This window comes from Cynocephalus volans, chromosome 10 (assembly GCF_027409185.1).
Source record: "Cynocephalus volans isolate mCynVol1 chromosome 10, mCynVol1.pri, whole genome shotgun sequence".
Classification (NCBI taxonomy): domain Eukaryota; kingdom Metazoa; phylum Chordata; class Mammalia; order Dermoptera; family Cynocephalidae; genus Cynocephalus; species Cynocephalus volans.
Window position 1 is genome coordinate 23,199,039 of NC_084469.1, and position 17,768 is coordinate 23,216,806.

At 51.1% G+C, this 17,768-nt stretch overlaps 1 protein-coding gene across 3 annotated transcripts in view; it reads left to right on the forward strand.

Moving 5' to 3' along the window:
- The window catches only part of ASIC2 (acid sensing ion channel subunit 2), a 1,040,351-nt gene extending 1,026,994 nt beyond the window's left edge, over nucleotides 1-13,357 (forward strand). For 2 of the 3 annotated variants that reach the window (XM_063111598.1, XM_063111596.1), the window contains exons 5-10: nucleotides 1,136-1,192; nucleotides 3,015-3,168; nucleotides 5,164-5,255; nucleotides 8,804-8,883; nucleotides 10,504-10,572; nucleotides 12,434-13,357. In XM_063111598.1, coding sequence (XP_062967668.1) covers nucleotides 1,136-1,192; nucleotides 3,015-3,168; nucleotides 5,164-5,255; nucleotides 8,804-8,883; nucleotides 10,504-10,572; nucleotides 12,434-12,535 — 554 coding nt within the window. In that variant the 3' untranslated portion in view covers nucleotides 12,536-13,357. Of the gene's footprint in view, nucleotides 1-1,135; nucleotides 1,193-3,014; nucleotides 3,169-5,163; nucleotides 5,256-8,803; nucleotides 8,884-10,503; nucleotides 10,573-12,054; nucleotides 12,101-12,433 lie in introns of those variants that run through there. The other variant, XM_063111597.1, reaches the window with a different exon arrangement.
- Nucleotides 13,358-17,768: the final 4,411 nt, after the last annotated feature.

Here is a 17,768-nt window from a genome sequence, read left to right on the forward strand (position 1 = left end):
ATGGAGGAATGTGGGAGGCCAGTGAATATGGGGGTGGCCTCTAGAAGGTGGAAAAGGCAAGGAAATAGATTCTCCCCAGAGCCTCCAGAAAAGAACACAGACCTCCCAATTCCTTGATTCTACCCCAATGAGACCTGTGGCTGACTTCTGACCCACAAAACTGTAAGATGATAAATTTGTGCTGCTTTAAATAATAATAATAATTGCCTCTGAACTTCCTAGAAGACAGAGCAAAAAGGGAAACAAATCATTTAAATTGTTATTATTGAAAAGGAGGAAGCATATCAGCTCTTCAGCTCCGAAAAGGGTTTTTGGAGAAACAGTAAGGAAAAGGTATTATAGTGAACTTTAACACTTGGTCAAAGAAAGAAAAGACCCTGGATTTCTACAAAGAGAGCCCAGAGAGGAAAATCCAGCACAGGTGAATGTTACTTTCCTGATGCTTGGACTGAGCCAACAGCCAGTGAGGTTTCCCTGGTAACATCTGAGCCCACGGCAAGCAGCAGAGGTTTTAATCTTTCCACCCATGACACTATTGCTGACATCTCCATTACTAACGTGGAATCAAGGGCAAAGCAACGAGGAAACACAAAGCAACCCTCACCCACATATGGCAGTGAGTTGTGCCAAAAAGAGCCCCAGTCTCCAGATCAGCTGAGCTCTGTTCAAAGCCCACCTCCATCATTACCAGCCTTGGTGTCCTGGGACGGTGGGATGCTTAAGCCTCAAATCTCTCATGGATAAAATAGATACAGTATTCCCTACTGCAAAGGGTACCTGTGCAAGTCAAAGGAAATGATGAGTGCCTGGCTTAGAAGGTGCCACCACCTCTCCACTCTCAGTCCCTAAGGCAGGCTCACCTGTCACCCACAGGAGCTGGTTGGAGCTACAGAGCAACCGGGAGAAGTTAGCCAGGCAGGTCCTGTTGTCTCCTGCACAAGGAGGTGAACAGCCCACAAAGCAGATCAGAAGTCAGTATCCCAGCTCCGGGTACAACCTGATCATGACTCCCTTCTGACTGTCCACTGGCAGACGGCTGCCCCTCCCTCACCAGGAGGCACTCACTTCCCTAAGCCCAAGGAGGGGCAGTTTGCTGACCCACAAGGTAACTCACCCTCGTGTTTCTTCTTTGCAGGGGATGCCCCTTTCTGTACCCCTGAGCAGCACAAGGAGTGTGCAGAGCCTGCCCTAGGTCGGTACTGGGAGAACAGGTGGAATGATAAAGTGGGAGGGGGAGTGCTGAGACAGAGCTCATGGACGTCATCTGGATGTGGGGAGAGAGACTGGCTAGGAGAAGGAACAGAGAGGGGATGAGAGGAGAGAGGCCGGGCAGGATGGAATGGCTGCAAGGACAGGAGAGGGAGATGGAAAGGAGAAAGGAAAGGGTGGGGAGAGAGTTGGTGCAAGTGGATGAGGGCTGGGAAAGGGGTGGGGGCGAGAAAGGAGCTATAGAGATGGAGAAGGAGAAGGAGTGGATGACAATGTGGGAAGCAAGGATGCTAAGGGAGGCAGGGGAGAGGACACAGATGGAGAGAGGATGGACAATGAGCAGCCAGGTGGGCACCAGGTTGGCGATACTTCCCCTCACACAGTCCAGTGGTGTTCACACGGGGAGGCTGAGCTTATTCCACCTTTCCCATGCAATGTTGAGCCAGGGGTGGGGGAAGCTGGGAGGAAAGGCCAGGTTTGCATTCCACGTGTGCAAATGGAAGGCACAGGCACAGAGCACTCCCCCTCCTCCTCCCCAGGACAGCCTGCTGGGTGTTTGCAGATTTGAATAACCCTGCTGATTCCCCAGCTGGAACACTGCAAGGGAGAGAGATCACACAAACAATCTGCCACCTCAAAGCTAGACCCGCTCTACATGGCTGCCTCTCTCCAGACCTAGGAAATGGTTTAGAATCAAGACAAGCAGAGAGAAGTTTTAAACAATGAGCACTCAAGTTCGCTCTGCAGCTGCGCTTGCTGCAACCAAGTGGGGGCAGCGCTGGACTCGCGTCCAGATTCCTGCACGTGGACTAGAGAGGGAGGGCCCACTGACAGGACAGGGGTGACTTCTGACGTGTGCAAAGACTCGCTCTGTGGAATACTGGACGAAACTCAAGTGTAGCCAGAAATACCGAGATGGGTAAAGGAAAGAGGGAAGGAGGAAGGGGGGAGGTATGAGAGAACAATTGTTCTGACACTTGTGGAAGTAAGACTTTAATTCAGGACTAATGCAACAGCTGTCAAGACTATGACAATAGGAGGAAGAGATCAGGCTCAACTCAGAATCCAGCAAAGACAGCTGGGGACTCACAGCCAAGGAGCAGAGTGGGAATCAGCGAGTGGAAAATCACTAAGGGGAGACACCGAGGGTAGGGGGAAGTCTCTCTAAACTGACTTTAGGAGGTTTTGCCATAACCAGGCCAGGCAGGCCCAGCAAGGGTAGGGGCCAAGTTCGAGGCCTGGTCAAGAAGAGAGGTCAGAAGAGCCTGGCTAAAGTGTGATCAAAGAGAGTCTTTGTCAGAGGGAGATGATGCCTGAAGCCACCTTGTCTAATTGGAGCAAGAGAGGAGAGGGAGAGAAGCGTTTCAGATGCAGGGAGGTTGCCTCCTGGGAAAGGAATTGAGGATGTTTGCCCATGCCCTAACCCAGCAGGCAGAGGAGGTGGGCATTGGCTATGAGGGAGCCCCAGCAGGCATACCACAGAGCCCCGGGCTGCAGGTAAAACGGTCTCCCATGCTTGCTTTCACAGTGGCTCATTTTGTAGATGAGAACACTGAGGCTAGGAGCAGAGAAGAAAGCGCTGGGAAAGTTGCAGGAACCAAGACACCCTGGAAGTCTATTCTCCAAAACTGGTACCTTTCAACAATTTTTAAAGACTGACACAACAGTAAAGGAAGCAGAAGGGAAACAAAACCAACCTAGAGCAAGAGCCCAGCTCACTTCTCAACTGCTAGAATCCAGCTACTCAGGGACTGAAGTCCCAGTCCCCACGCCTGACTAAGCTCTCCGCCTCCCTCTCCCTCCAGGTCTGCTGGCGGAAAAGGACAGCAATTATTGTCTCTGCAGGACGCCCTGCAACCTGACTCGCTACAACAAAGAGCTCTCCATGGTGAAGATCCCCAGCAAGACATCAGCCAAGTACCTGGAGAAGAAATTTAACAAATCAGAAAAATATATCTCGTAAGTTAAGTGGGCAGGGGGATTGGGGGAATGGATCAGGAGGAAACCAGGGGCAATTGAGGAGGAAGGCAAAGGTAAGCAGTCAGTTCAATTTAGCAAATGTTAATTGAGCACCTGCTGTGTGCCAGGCTCCGTGCTCAGTGCTCAGAATATAAAGACAAAGACGAGTAAGACTCAGCCTCCGCCTTTAAGGAGCCTGCAGTCTTGTGGGGAGACAAGTGCCCAACTGAATGCCATATAGAGTTATGTTGGCTATACTGGAGGTGTGCATTCAGTATATGGAGAGTGATGAGTTAAGCACAGCTTGCATGGGGGTGAAGTCAGAGAAAGCTTCGGAGATTTTTTTTTTAAGAATATATAGGATTTTCCCAGATAGACCTTGCACATTCTGTTCCCTCTGCCTAGAATGCATTTCCTCCCCCTCTCCACCTAACTGGTTCCTCCTAATGCAGGTCTCTATTTAAATATCATCTCCTGGGACAGCTAGATTAGGTCCCCTCCTGTACTTCAAAGTACTCTGGTGTTTTCCTTTATAACACTCACCACAGTGTGTAATTATGTATTCCTGTGTAGTTTCTTGTTTATTACCTGCCTGCCCCACTGGACTGAAAGCTCCCTGAGGGCAAGAGACTCTCTTTTTTGTTCTCTGCTTATCTACCAAGTACTTAGCAGAGCATCTGGCAGAGTTGGTGCTCAAAAAAACGTCTTTTAACAGAATAAATAAATAAAAGGCATGGGAGAAGAGGGTGTCCTCGGCAGAAGCTCAGCAGAGAGAATCAGCAAAGGGCAGACAAGAGAACTTCAGAGAGGGAGGTGGACATGTCAGAGCAAGAAGGTCTTGCGGGCTGAGCTGGGTGGGGCGTATAGGGTACAGGGGGTAGACTTTATCCTAAGAGAATAGGGAGCTGCTGAAGAGCTTTACAAGGTGAGTGACAGACTCAAATTTGTATTTTAGACCAACAGAACATTCTGCATTGATAAAAATGTTCTATATCTGTGATGTCCAATATGGTAACCACTAGCCACACATGGCTATTGAGCACTTGAAATGAAGCTTCTGTGACTGAGGAATTAAATTGCAATTTTATTTAATTTGAGTCCACTTAGCAGTTTTAGAAATAGCATTCAGGTGGCAGTATAGAAGATGGGTTGAAAGCCAGATGGGACGAAGGGGGCTTGTTAGGAGGCAGTTGCCATCAACCAGGCCAGAGATAGTGACACTCTGGACAGCTCCTCAGCAAGCCCTGTGCGGTGAGAGAAGTTTCCCCTTCTTCTGCAGCCACTCCCTCCTGCCAACACAGACCCCGTCCTGAGACAGCTTTTGCTCAGTGGGTTGAGAACAAAGGGCACTGAGGACGTTGTGGGCAATGTGGAAGGGGGTGGAGACACCAGGCCCGCTGCTTAGCAGGCATTCGGCAGGCGGTAATGACTTTCACTGCCAAGAGGTGTCCCACTAACATACTCGCCTAAAGAAGCAGAGGAGGCCACAGTGCTTCTGCTAGAAACCCGCCAGCCGGACATAGGTTTGCTCACTAAAAACCTTCCCTGACTTAAGCACCTGACTCAGAAATGCCAGGGCAGGGCGTCCCACCAGGAGAAGCTTGTTATCAATCCCAGCAGGAATTTGGGGGGCACTCAAGAGTGGGCAGGGGCCACCCAGGCCAACCTCGTCGGGATATTACATGTCAAGGACCCAGGCAGGACCTTTGGGGGCTCAGACCTGGAAGCCAGGCAGGTCTTCTGGAAAGGGTGCAAAGAGACAGGGGGATAGACAGAAGGGCCAGAAGGGGCAACTGATAGAGGTCTCCAGTCCTGGAAACACCACTGGGCTGGGTTTCCAGCTCCAGCTCTGTCACTCACCAGCTCTAACTTTGGGTAAGTTGTCTCACTTCACTGGCCCCGTGTCTCCATCTGTCCATGGGAAAGCTGTGTGAGATGTTCCCTGTGAGTACTGATGGTTCTAACCATGTACGGTACTGAATATTCCCTCTGCAGAGAGAACATACTTGTTCTGGATATATTTTTCGAAGCTCTCAATTACGAGACAATTGAACAGAAGAAGGCGTATGAAGTTGCTGCCTTACTTGGTAGGTTGGGGTGTCTATTGCACAAATTCTGACATCTCACAGGGGGTGGCAGGGAGGGAGGATGGGTGGGTGGGTGGGTGGGTAAGCAGACAGATAGATAAGCCTTTTAATTTGCTAATTACTCCCTCTTTCCTGGCACTGCTCCTGTCCTAGAATGGGAATAACCCTAGTGTGGTGGTGACTTGAAGCCCAGTTCATTCCCCAGTCTAGGCCTCAGTTTCCCCAATTACACAATGAGGAGGGCAAGCTTAAAGCTCTCTCAGGGCCTTTCCAGCCCTGTCCTCCCAGATTCCATGGTCTTCTGCCCCCAGGTTGGTATCAGAATCCTGGAACCACAGAAGGAGGAAAGAGCTGTCAGATGGAGGGGAGGAGGAAAGGCTGAACTATGGGCGGTTCCCATGGCATAGGGCACAATCAGGGTCCTGATGGAACCCCACCTGGAAAGCAATGTTGCTGCATTGAGCCCCTGGACTGAGAGTCCCTTGTCAAACACAAAAGCAGGAGTACTCTCCCCAGGTGTCCACACACCTGGCTGCCACCCCACACAAGTTCACATTATCTCTCCTGGCCCCATTGACACCTAATGAATGCAAGGAGTTCATTCTAACCCTGCCCCAGCCCAGCCCGCAACTCACAAGACCCCTGAGATAGAACAGTTAAAGGACCTGCCCCTTGAGTCCTCTCCCAGCTCCTACTCACTCTCATGAAAGGATATGCCACCTGTTCCCTACAGGCAGAAACAGCTGTTGTGTCTGTGAGCTGAACTAGGTGAGAGTAGCATCCTGCAAGGGGCAGGCTCCTTCTACCTGCAGGTGTGGAGGGAAGAGTGAGGGCTTTGCACACCAGCTGCGAGGATATTGGCAGTGGCTTCCCCTTGAGGAACCACAGGTTCCTCATCTGCAAGATGCATTTAATAAAACCAACTCTATGAGTTTGTTGTGACAGTAAAATGTGATAAAGCCCCTAACCCAGAGAAGACCCACAAATCCTAGTTTCTGGCTCCTGAACAGTCACTATGCCAGGGACCCAGGGCCCAGCTGGTGTGTCCAGGGGCTGTCTGAGCATTTCTACACACCTCCGGGAGGCTGTGAACTGAGCCATAGCTTGGTCCCGGGTGGGTTAAGGTGGCTGTCACTCATTGTGGCCAAAGATGCTGAGCCAAGAGACTTGCGCCTAGGCCCCACAGTAGAGGTCATACACCAGAGACGTAGGCCCCTCACCCACTCCTGCCCCTGCCATGTGCTGGCTCGGACTTTATTTCCTGAACAGGATATGCCCGTCCCCTCCCCTGCCCTCCACCAGCATAGGCACTTGCTCTCTCTCCCTCACTCCCTCACTCCCCCCTCACTTGCCACCCCCTCCCTTTCTCTCTCTCTCTCTCTCTCTCTCTCACACACACACACACACACACACACACACACACACAGAGCAAGGAAGGTCTGAGCTCTGAATCTGTCATGTCTGCATCAGATATAAGGATGAGCATGTCCCCAGCATCTCGCTCCCACCCAGAATAGCCCGCTGAGGAAGTCATGCTGCCATCTGTACCTCCTGCCATGAGAGCCAGTGCCACTTGCAAACACTCAGCCAGCAACCCAACCAGGCTTTCTCTACCCAGCATGCAGCCCATTCCCACCTCCCAGCATCAGCACACATGCACGTCCCAGCCCACCCTGTACAAGCATGTACCAACCTATTGATCCAGAGCCACACACACAAACACACACTTCCACAGCCCACATGCCAGCCACACAGCCACACAGACACATCCGTGCACACAACAAACCTAGGCAGACACACTGCACGCCTACACTCTTGCACACTCAGTACTCACGCCTATCCACACACACCCCTACATGTGCTCACCCATGTTCTACACACTCAGACACATAACACCCATCTCCACAAACCCACACTCACACACTTAGACATACACAGTGTAACCTAGACAGATAGCCACCTCCATAGAACCGTCAATGGCCAGATGTGCTGCCTGCTTCTGTACAAACACATGTACGCACACACCACACCCTGGCACATACCCCTCCATATACCACTACATACTCAGCCCCACTGCACATGGATATGACACACACCTCCCACCTGACACACACACACATGCACGTACACACTCCCCAGTAAGCCTCCATTAGGGACATTGGAGAAAGCAGTGGGGGGGGGGGAATGGGAGCCATTTTGAGCCCAGCACCAAGTCCCACTAGGAAGAGCCCCCTCCCCACCATCTCTGCTAATTTGCTGGGGATGTGGGTGTTGGGCTCCACCCAGCCATAGCATGGGAGAAGTAAGGCAGATCTACCCATCAGAAAGTTCTCAGTCCAAGAGGTTGGCCTGGACCCTCCAGAAGGATTATACACCCACCCCCGATAGTGACCCCCATTCCCACTCCTCTCCCCAGCCCAGCTGAAAGGCTGACAGTCTTAGAGATTAGAGCTAGAAAGGACTCCCCAGTTCATCTCTCCTAACCCCTGCCCAACCACCACCACCACAAAAATATCCTTTGGAGGCAAAGCTACTGAGAAGGTCAGGGCTTGTCAAAGCCACACAACCAGTTGGTGGCCAGCCCCAGACTCAGAGCCTCCTGTTCTACCACACTGCCTCCAGAGCAAAGCATCTTACACTTTTGGGGTTCAGAACCCCTCTGAAAATCTGATGATAGCTACAGACTCTCCCACTACAGATGTCCACATGCACACACATTCTGCCTTCAATTTCAGTTTTGCAGCCTTCTGAAGCCCTCCCAGGAGAGGGGTTCTCAAGCTCTGGTGGGCCTGAGAACCACCCAGGGAACTGAAAAATTCTGATGTCCAGACCCCAACCCCAGAGTTTCTGATTCTATAGGCCTAAGGCATGTCTAGGCATCAACATTGATTACAAGTCTCCCAGGAGCATTTGATGCAGGGTCATCTGAATACAAATCCAGAAAAAGTTTGACCAAGAGGGCCCTTACACCCCAGGTTAAGAACCTCAGTTCAAGAAATATCCAAATGAACATTTACCTTGGGGTGTGAGAGATAGGAGACATCTCTTATGACCTTATCCCAACAGTGGGAATTGCACCAAGGAGGCCCTGAAGGCCATGCTATGAGTGGGCAGGTGGGGGCATCTGTGATGCCACTGTTCCTGAGACCCCCACCCAGGGCACCTGACACATGTGCCCTCAACCAGGGCAAAGACCACACATGTCTTGCTTCTCTATCCCCAGCTCAGCGCCAATGCAGGACAAGATCAGTGTGGTTCTGAGTGTAACTGCATGAGCCCGTTAGCCCTGTGGGTCATGAGGTCTATTCTAAGCCCCTCCAATAAGTGGGCAGATTAGTGCCCCCCGGCAACTGTGTCCTGAAAACCATCAGCTCTCTGAGCCATGCAGTGAGGAGAGCCCTGTCAAAGACCTGGCCTCCCTGTTGCAGGCCCCGGCTTCCCATGCAGGGGGCACCAGGAGGTCTGACTTCCAAGTGCTCAGTCTGTTCGTCCTTCCTGGAAGCTGTGCGAGTAAAACCCAGTCTTTGGTCTCTCCCCTCTCTCTCCAGGTGATATTGGTGGTCAGATGGGATTGTTCATTGGTGCTAGTATCCTCACAATACTAGAGCTCTTTGATTACATTTATGAGGTAAGATTTGGGATTGCCTGTAGGGACATGACCCTGTGCTGGCATCCTGATCCTGCCACGTGTTCAGATCAAGGCACAGGGAAGGCCATGGCCCCTCTCCACCCAGAGCCTGCTTTCTCCTGTCTGCCAATATCATTTATCACCGAATCCTGGGCACAGGAGTGGGGGTCTGAAAGGGGGCATTGATATAAGAGAAACAGAACAGAAGCCATAGTTCTATCCTCAGGGAGCTGGAAGAGCAGAGGGCTGTCTACCCTCACAAGGAAGAAGGGGGCAAGACTGCTGAGGCCAGCTCCCAGCCCCTCCACAGCTAGGTGGATGTGGTGGCTTCATACATGAGAGTGCACACACTCCCACCCACACACACACACACACTCTGGGTGGCCCATCACCTGAGTGGTGCCTTCTGTGGCCCAACAGTCCTAGGGAAAGGGGCATTTCCCAGTCATCCCCATCTGCAGGGCACACCAGCCACACTTTTGTCTGCTAACAGTCCGAAGAGCTGTCTCCCTCAAGAGGCAGCTGGAACAAAGCCTCTGGAAGCTCATCAAACACCAGGCAGCAGCTCCCGACAGTGAGAGTTCCTGGTGCCTGTCAGCCTTCCTAACTGCATCTCCCCCAGACCCAGGCTAGGGGTGAGCAAGCCCTTGGAGCGCTCTGCCAAAGGTCAGCCTGGGGGCTCACCAGCCACCCTAAGAACAGTGCTGAGTTAGCGGGCTAACCTGCACCAGGAGACCGGTCTATCCCAGGCTCTGTCCTGAGCAGGTGTTCACTTGGAGGCCTCCATCTACCTGGCTGTGAGATCACCATGTGACTGCCTGAAATGGGCAGTGGGCTCCAGAGTTCCTAAGGCATGCCCAGATCCACGGAGTCCCCCAGGACTGCCTGAGGCCCGGCAAACAGGAGCCTGCAGAGCTATGTTCTACCTCCCAGAGAGGCCTGTTCATGGCCAGAGGCTGCTGGGAATCGTTATGGGGAGCTGTGGAGCTCCTGTGACCAGGGTCCTCTGGTCTGTCAGCTTGGGGACCCTACTCCCCAAACCCAAATCAGGTCTCATGGGCAGATTTTATTCTGCTTCATTTCTTAATTTTTGTGAAAAGCCGTACAAAGTTAAGGCAGTTTTATCACACCCAGTAACATATTTAAGAGCTACCCTTTATTGCTAGGAATAAAATGTTATGAACTCAGGCATGCTCTGGTCTTGTGAACTGTAAAGTTGTCAGGCCTAGAAAGCAAATAATAATCTCTTCCTCCAGGCCCAGCCTTAGCAGGTCACAGGCTGCTCCTGAGGACAGACAGGGAGCAGTCATGTCAGCACATGCCGCTTGGCTATACTGTCCACACACAAAAGAAGGCAGTCCACACTGAGAGACGGGGACTTTCCATGATCTTTTTCAAGCTCTAACTCCTGCAATGAAATCCCATTTGAGCCAAAAGGCTGGGTTGAGACAAATGGGCTCCTGGAGCTGGCTGCCAGGCTGAGCTCTCTCTGCGGTTGTCCTGCCACAGCTCAGGCAGCCGCTGCCTCTGGGATTCCCCAGCCCAGATGGGTGTAGAGAGGTCCCTCTGCCTTTGCACCATCCTCCCAGCCTGACCAAGCCCTTCCTGCTTTTCTTGCAGCTGATCAAAGAGAAGCTATTAGACCTGCTTGGCAAAGAAGAGGATGAAGGGAGCCACGATGAGAATGTGGTAAGAGTGGCTCACGGATTGGAAGTAGTTTTGCTCCTCTGGCTTGGATAGGCAATATGAAACCAGACACTGGGGCCGGGCAGGGGGGATGTGACTCACTGCACATCTTCCCATGGCTCGTGACACCGTCAGATTCCCAAATACAGGGACACTCCAACTGAGCCCCATCCCAAAGGCCAAAGGGCAAGCCATGGATGTATCTCATACAAGGAGATGCTCCCAGGGGTGGGTCCCCATTCCAGCTTCTCCCAGACCAGAGGGCTACTCCCCTCATCTCACAGCCTTGGGAAAACAAGAGAAACTCTACATAGGTCTACTTCCTTATTCCCCAGGGGTGGCAAATGCAAACTGGGGCATCGCTGGTGCTCCACACCATTTACAGGGGACATAGAGCATGGGGCCCCATGAAGGTGGTAGCAGCAATAATACCCATGATAGCTACTAACTATTGTATGCCTGACACACGTCAGGCACTGTTCTTTGTGTCTTATAAGTACCATGTCATTTCAGCCCCCAGTCCTAGAGGAAGGTCTATTTTTATCTCCATTTTGTATCTGAGGCAGTTGAGTCCCAGAGGCCCAAGTCACACAGCTGGTGAGTGTCAGAACTGGACTCCCAGTGCCTCTAGCCACTGCCCTACTTTGCCTCTCTTTCTTATAGCCAGACAGGCAGCACCACTTACGGCTGTCCACCGTTCTTCCCAAACTCAGTCCACTCCTGGGCTCAGGTTTGGCTGACTGGTGCTGGTATCTCTGACTTTCCCCACCCAGCAGCGGGCCCCACATCAGCACCTCTGGCCCTGGGAGAGCCGCACCCATTGAGTAGCTGCTGCCCCCTTAAAGTGACCAAATCCTGAATGGATCCCGGTCCCTTCCCCCATCCGACCTCCCATTTCTGTTCTAGACACTGTCTCTCTAGCCAACTAAAACTCTTGCTTTGACTGTCTCAACCCCTGCAACCTCTGTGAACAGAAGACAGCTTCTGCTAAGGGGGAGGGCAGTGTGGAGAGACCCAGCGTCTGGTCTCAGCTGGCCCAGCTGGATCCCAGGTCCCCTACTTCCTAGCTGTGTGCCTGGAGGCAAGTTACCTAACCGCCCTGAGCATCTGTGTGAGATCACACAACCTCAGAGGGTTGTCATGTGGATTAAGTGAGGTCGTGCCTGTAAAGCAATCAGCACAGTGCCTAGTCTATAGTCAGTGCTCAGTAAGTATTGGTTCTCTCTCCACCCCCCCCTTCCCTCCATCCCATTCTCCCTCCCCCAGATCTGTCCCCATCAAATCTCCCCCCAGTTCCTGGCACAGCCTCCTGGCTAATCTTCCTGCACCCAGCCTCCTGCCCACTTGCAGCCTGGGAACTACCCTGAAGATTCACTACTATCTCAGCCCCACGCTGCTCAGGGACCTACAACTATGGTTCCCTGGGCTACCTTAATACTAAAGGTTTTTTGGACAGCTCTGACCAGCTCTGGTTTGGACCTCTAGGAGCCTCCACCCTTCCTGATTGGACTCAGAGATTGATGCTCCTGCCCCAGGCCTAGCCATAGGCTGCACCTCTCCCACTAAAGCCCTAAAGGAGGCGGGACATCAGGGGCATCTCTGGGAAAGGTCAAACCAGCTGCTAAACCCCATCACCAGGGGGCCCTCTGGCTCCCTAGGGGACCCCTAGGTGGGCGATGGTGAAGATTCCCCTCAGCCTCATGCGCCAGGATGGCAAACCAGCACATCAGGGCAGAGGAAACAGTGCCTGGGAGAGCCCAGAAATGGGGAGCACTTCTCCCAGGGCCTAGGCTGGGCTTCCAGTGACATCACAATGCATTTTTGCTGAAGGAATGATAAACACCCACCTCCCCTTTCCCTCCAGAGCACTTGTGACACGATGCCAAACCACTCTGAAACCATCAGCCACACTGTGAATGTGCCCCTGCAGACCGCCCTGGGGACCTTGGAGGAGATTGCCTGCTGACACCCTCAGGCTGCCCAGCACCTCCCACCAAAACAGACCTCGAGGCCCAAGACCCAGGAGAGGGGACAGCAAGCTCAGGTGGGATTGCCCCTGATGACAGAATGAAGCAAGAGCCCCCTATGCACACATTGCAAACTATCTGCCAAAACCTTGCTATGGCCACGTCTGACATGACGCGTCCTTGGGCCCTGCCGTGTGTCCTTCTTAGGAGAGATGAGTCACACTCTGGAACTGTCCAAGAACCAACCTGCCATCACATCTCACTGCCAGATGTATAAAGCACCTGCATGCTCAGACTTCTTACGGCGCCACCTCCATGTCTGTCTTGTACACGACTTTCTCCATGCAGTTTCCAGTGTCCACGCTGCTGCTCATGCAGGGGGACTGGATTCTAGCCCCAAAGTCACCATGAGGCTACGCTGGAATCAAAACTGTACAGTCAAGAGGGAAACCGCAGCACTCTCTACTACATTCAGTTCTTGTGTCATTTGTGAAGGTTCTTAACCTGCCCACAAATGCCCCAAGCTGGCCCTGGGGGCTTTGGCACTGAAGGTGACCAGTGCTAGCCTCCCTCCCAGCCCCAGCGCCTGTGATGGTGGCACGATGGCCTGGATGACACCATGATTTATCCATGGCACCCACATCATTCTCTCTCCCTGTGACACAGCTTGTACAGTCCGATTCTTTTTATTTGGGGGGCTTTTTGTTTGTCTGTTAGAGATTTGTTTTGTTTTGCTTTGTTTTATGATTTTTGATTTGGATGTTCTGAGGTTTGGTTTGGTTTTTCCATTTTCCTTGGTGTTTATTTATTCGTGCTTCAAATCACGGTCATATTAAAAGCTGGTCTTGTGGAAATGACTGGGTCATTTCTGCCTTTTTTCCACCTCCAAGCTCTCTCCCCAAGAGCTTCAGAAAGGGTCAGACCTACCAGGTCAAAAACTGCAGATCATGTACATACAAAGTGGTATGCAACGACATTGACCTCTACAAAGTGTGTACACTCCATATTTTTATTCTATTCTACATTTTTGAAAATGATTGATCACAACCTTGGAAATGACTTCACAACCCACCAACAGGTCAAAGCGCACCTTCTGAAGGACACAGCCCCAGACCATAGGCATGTGGCAGGAAGAGGGGGAGGCTGAGAACACTGCACAGACCTAGAAACCATAAAGGAGGCCTTGGCATCCCACTATGCTTCTGCCTACTTCCCTGACTCCTCCTGACCCCATCAGTGAATTCAGGCTGGACACAGGCCCCTGGGGGACCTCCATCCCACACACCAGGCTTTCTGACCCTCTATCCACCCCACCTCGCCACCCCATCAAACCCTCATGCCCTGTCCCTCCAGAGGTCACGTTTACATTCTGCCTTGCTTGAGAGGATGGCCAGGTGGGACAGGAGGATTGGGGGTGACTTCAGGGGAGATGGGAGGCAAGGCAATTCCTTTTAAGCCTCTTGGTGGCAAGAGAGAGCTTCTTGTGTAAGCAGAATCCTTGTCCTCATGGTAGAATGCTAGTTCCAGAGTAACAGTTCCTTTTTAGCCTAACCTTTCACTTCCCCTACTGACCTCAACCACTCCCAACTCAGGATCTCCCCAGAGCAGTGCAGAAAGGCCTGATGTGGCATGTGCCTTCCCCCTCATGCACAGGTGCACAAGAAGCACTGGCCAGACTAGGGGTTCAGGGCTCTGGTCCCTGCTTTGCCATCCAACTTCCTTATCTATGGATCAATCGATCTGTCTCCTCCACAGCCCACTAACACAAGGAAAGGTTATTTCCTCAATGTGACCAATTGAAAATTTTCCCACCAGAACTTAGGAGCTCTGGCCCCGTGGCCTTCTTCTCTCAGGAGCTGTATGACAGCGGATGAGACTGCACCTACCTGTGCTCAGTTTCCTCGATTTCAGGATGAAGATCTTACCTGTGTGAAGGGAATATACAGGACCAGATGATCTCCTGGGACCTCTTCAGACCGAAAGTGCTATGACAGTACTACTTCCCCTGTCCATTGGCACAAGTTGTACCAACCACACTCACGCACAAACGTGGCCAGGACCTGGCAGCAATCAGGACTCCAGAAGGCAGCTGGGACAAAGCACCTCTGTGATGCCTCATCCTGAGCATTTTCTCAGCTGGGGTTGCCCAAGCTTTAGCAAAGCTGGGTTTTAATTCTTATAAACCGTGCAAATTTGCTGGAAAGGGCCCTGTGTTATTTTCCATCACTGCCATAGCAAATTATCCCTACCTTAAAGGCTTAAAACAACACAAATTTGTTATCTTACTGTTGTGTGGGTTAGAAATTGGACATGGGTCTCTTTGGGCTAAAATGTAGGTGTCAGCAAGACTCCATCTCTTTCTGGAGGCTCTAGGAGAGGATCCGTTTCCTTGCCTTTAGCAGCTTCTGAGGCTGCCCACATTCCTTGGCTTGAAGCCACTTCCTTGATCTTCAGAACCCACCGATGGGCGAATCCTTCTCATGTCACTTAGCTCTGAACCTCCTCCACAGTCACTTCTACCTGTGACTCTGACTTCTCTCCTGCCCACTCTTCCCTTTTTAAAGGACCCTGTGATTACGCTGGGCCCACCAGATAGTCCACGATAAGCTCCCCATCTCCAGGTTAGTAACTCAATCACATCTGCAAGGTCCCTTTTGCCATGTAAGGTCACATATTCACAGGTTCCAGGGATTAGGATGTGGACATCTTTGGGGGCCCATTTTCTGCCTACCACAGACCCTTTGGGCCATGTAGCCTAGTGCCTTCATTTTCCAAGTAAGCAGACCTAAGGGTGGAGGGGAGGGACTGAGGGTCACACAGTGAGTTAGTGGCAGTGGCAAAGCTATACTCCTAAGCTCCCAGACTCACAATTCCATTTGTAAGCACCACCAAGATTACTCACCTAAAGCAACAAGGACTGAAAGTGATGATTTTTCCAGACTTTGCCAGGATATGGAAGTCACTCTCCTGAGACAAACACTCCCCACTACATCAGGCTGGAAAAAGTCCTGCTGGTGCCTGGACGATCAGCTGCAGAAAGACAGGGTGGCCTCAGACAGCTCCCATCAGAGACAGAAAACAAATGAAATGTCTATTCAGTTCCTTGAGAGTCAGTCTGATGCTTCTGCCCTGTTCCAGTTTAACAGTTCCATACATTTTTTAAGATCTATAACTTAAGTTGCAATTTGAACTGCTTCATCAGATTTCTGGCTTCTTTTTCAGAAGAAAAATATGGATCAACTTGTATGAAGCAAAGACTATTCAGACACGTTTGGATTGCTTCAGGGCTCACATACATAGGTGCCCCTTCTAATTGAGAGGTCCTGTCTCTGTTTAGCTTGACCAGGTCTACATTCTTTACCTGTTTAAAGATAAAAAAAAAAATAGGAAATTCAAAAAATAGATCTATAGCCAGCTACTGATTATTAATTGGCCAGCTACTGATTATTAATTGATTATTAATTGGCTGATTAATAGACTGTGTAAAAGACACAGTCTAAATCCCAGGGAGTGGTGGGATGTTTTTTATTATCATCATTTCAAATAAGTAGCTGTGTATGCAGTTGTCTTCTTAATGAAGACCCAGAGAGGTTTGGTGGGCAGAGGAGATTCAGGGATGTGTCACATTGTCAGGAGTGACCCAAACTATGACACGAAGGCTAGGAGTTTGGAACGATCACCAGTCCAAACCACAAGGCCGAATTCTCCGTGATCTCAGAGGGCGAGATTAATTAATTAGTGGCACATGATCTCAGAAACAGAATCCATGAGGTTTGCCACAGCTGGGGAGAGCAAAAGGAAGGAGACATTCTGTGCGTGTCCCTGCAGGGACAGAGCAGGCTGCTTATAAGCTCTGGCTTTGTTGTTTTGGGCGGAGAGAGGCCAGAGTTATTTTATTTTCTTCTTTCCAGCTTGAAGCTATTTTTGTAAGAGTTCTAACCATGAACAGCCCCAGTGAGAAGTTTGTGGAGCCACAAGCACTGATGTGACCAGAGTCCACAGAGGGTCTCTGGAGAAAGGCTCTTGATCAGCTGGGAAGGAGGAAGCCAGGGCAGGCCCTGCCCACAGGTGTGATCCTGGGGGGTAAGGTGTCCTCAGGGAAAGCTCAGCTCAGCCCCCTTGAGCCCAGAGGCCCTAGCACAAACCTCTTCCTCCACAAACTCTGAGATTTCAATTGGATTTTGAGAACTAAACTCAGAGAGGGTAAGGAATTTGCTTCTGCGTGTTGAGAGTGGGGTGAGGGTGGACAGCCAGCCCTGACCCCCACACAGCCAGGGCAGACCTGCACAGAACAAGCTTTCCAGTGTAGCTGGGAAGGAAGCAGAGGAACGAAGGAGGGCGAATGCATGAAGAACACAGGTCCACCATCCATTCGGCTCCTGTGGATCAATGGTCTGCTACGTGCCTGGCACTTGCCCTCAAGGAATCTGTCATCCGAGCAGGGAATCCTGACAAGTAATCACAGGACTATGAAAGATGAACCCGAGTTTGCCAGTTGAAGGGGAATGAGTGTACATAGCTCCAAGGGAAGCCAAACAAAGAAGTGAAGGGGTAAAGTGCCCTAAATGACCACCCAAAGGTAGGCAGGTGCCAAAGGATGAAGGACCTGGTCACCACGTTGAGAGGGATGTCACGGCTAAAATCCTTCAAGCCCTCTCCATGCTCCCCAAGAGCCTATGAATACATTCCCCATGCCAAAGGTTGATTTACTGAGCCGATGATTTTCTCCCCCCTCATGTGAGATTCATGAAATCTTTTTGTGCGTACATGTATGTATTCCTAAGGCTGATAGGTTGAGTATTCGGGCGTGGGGGTCATGAGGTCCCTGGGGACTATGAAACAAGGCAGTAGGACCCAATCCTGTCGGAGGACAGGTAGGAGGAGGAGAATCTCTTACTAATCCAATTTAAAATTTGGTAAAACCTATACCTATTTGCTTTTCAAGAGCAAAGCAATAGACTGGCAAAGGCTTTGGACAGAGTCAAGACGCTGAGTACCTAACCTGTTTCTGCTATAAACTGACCACATGACTTTAGACAGTTCACTCCACTTCTCTGGGCCTCAGTTTCCTCCTCTATAAAAGGGGAGGGACAGGAAATGGATAGATAATCCCTTTGGAGCTTCCCAACTCCAACAGTCTATGAATCTAAGTTGAGAATGGGTGTCAGGCATCTAAGCAAATATTTAATTTACTGTTCAGAGCCTCTGTTTCCCCATCTATAAAATGGAAAT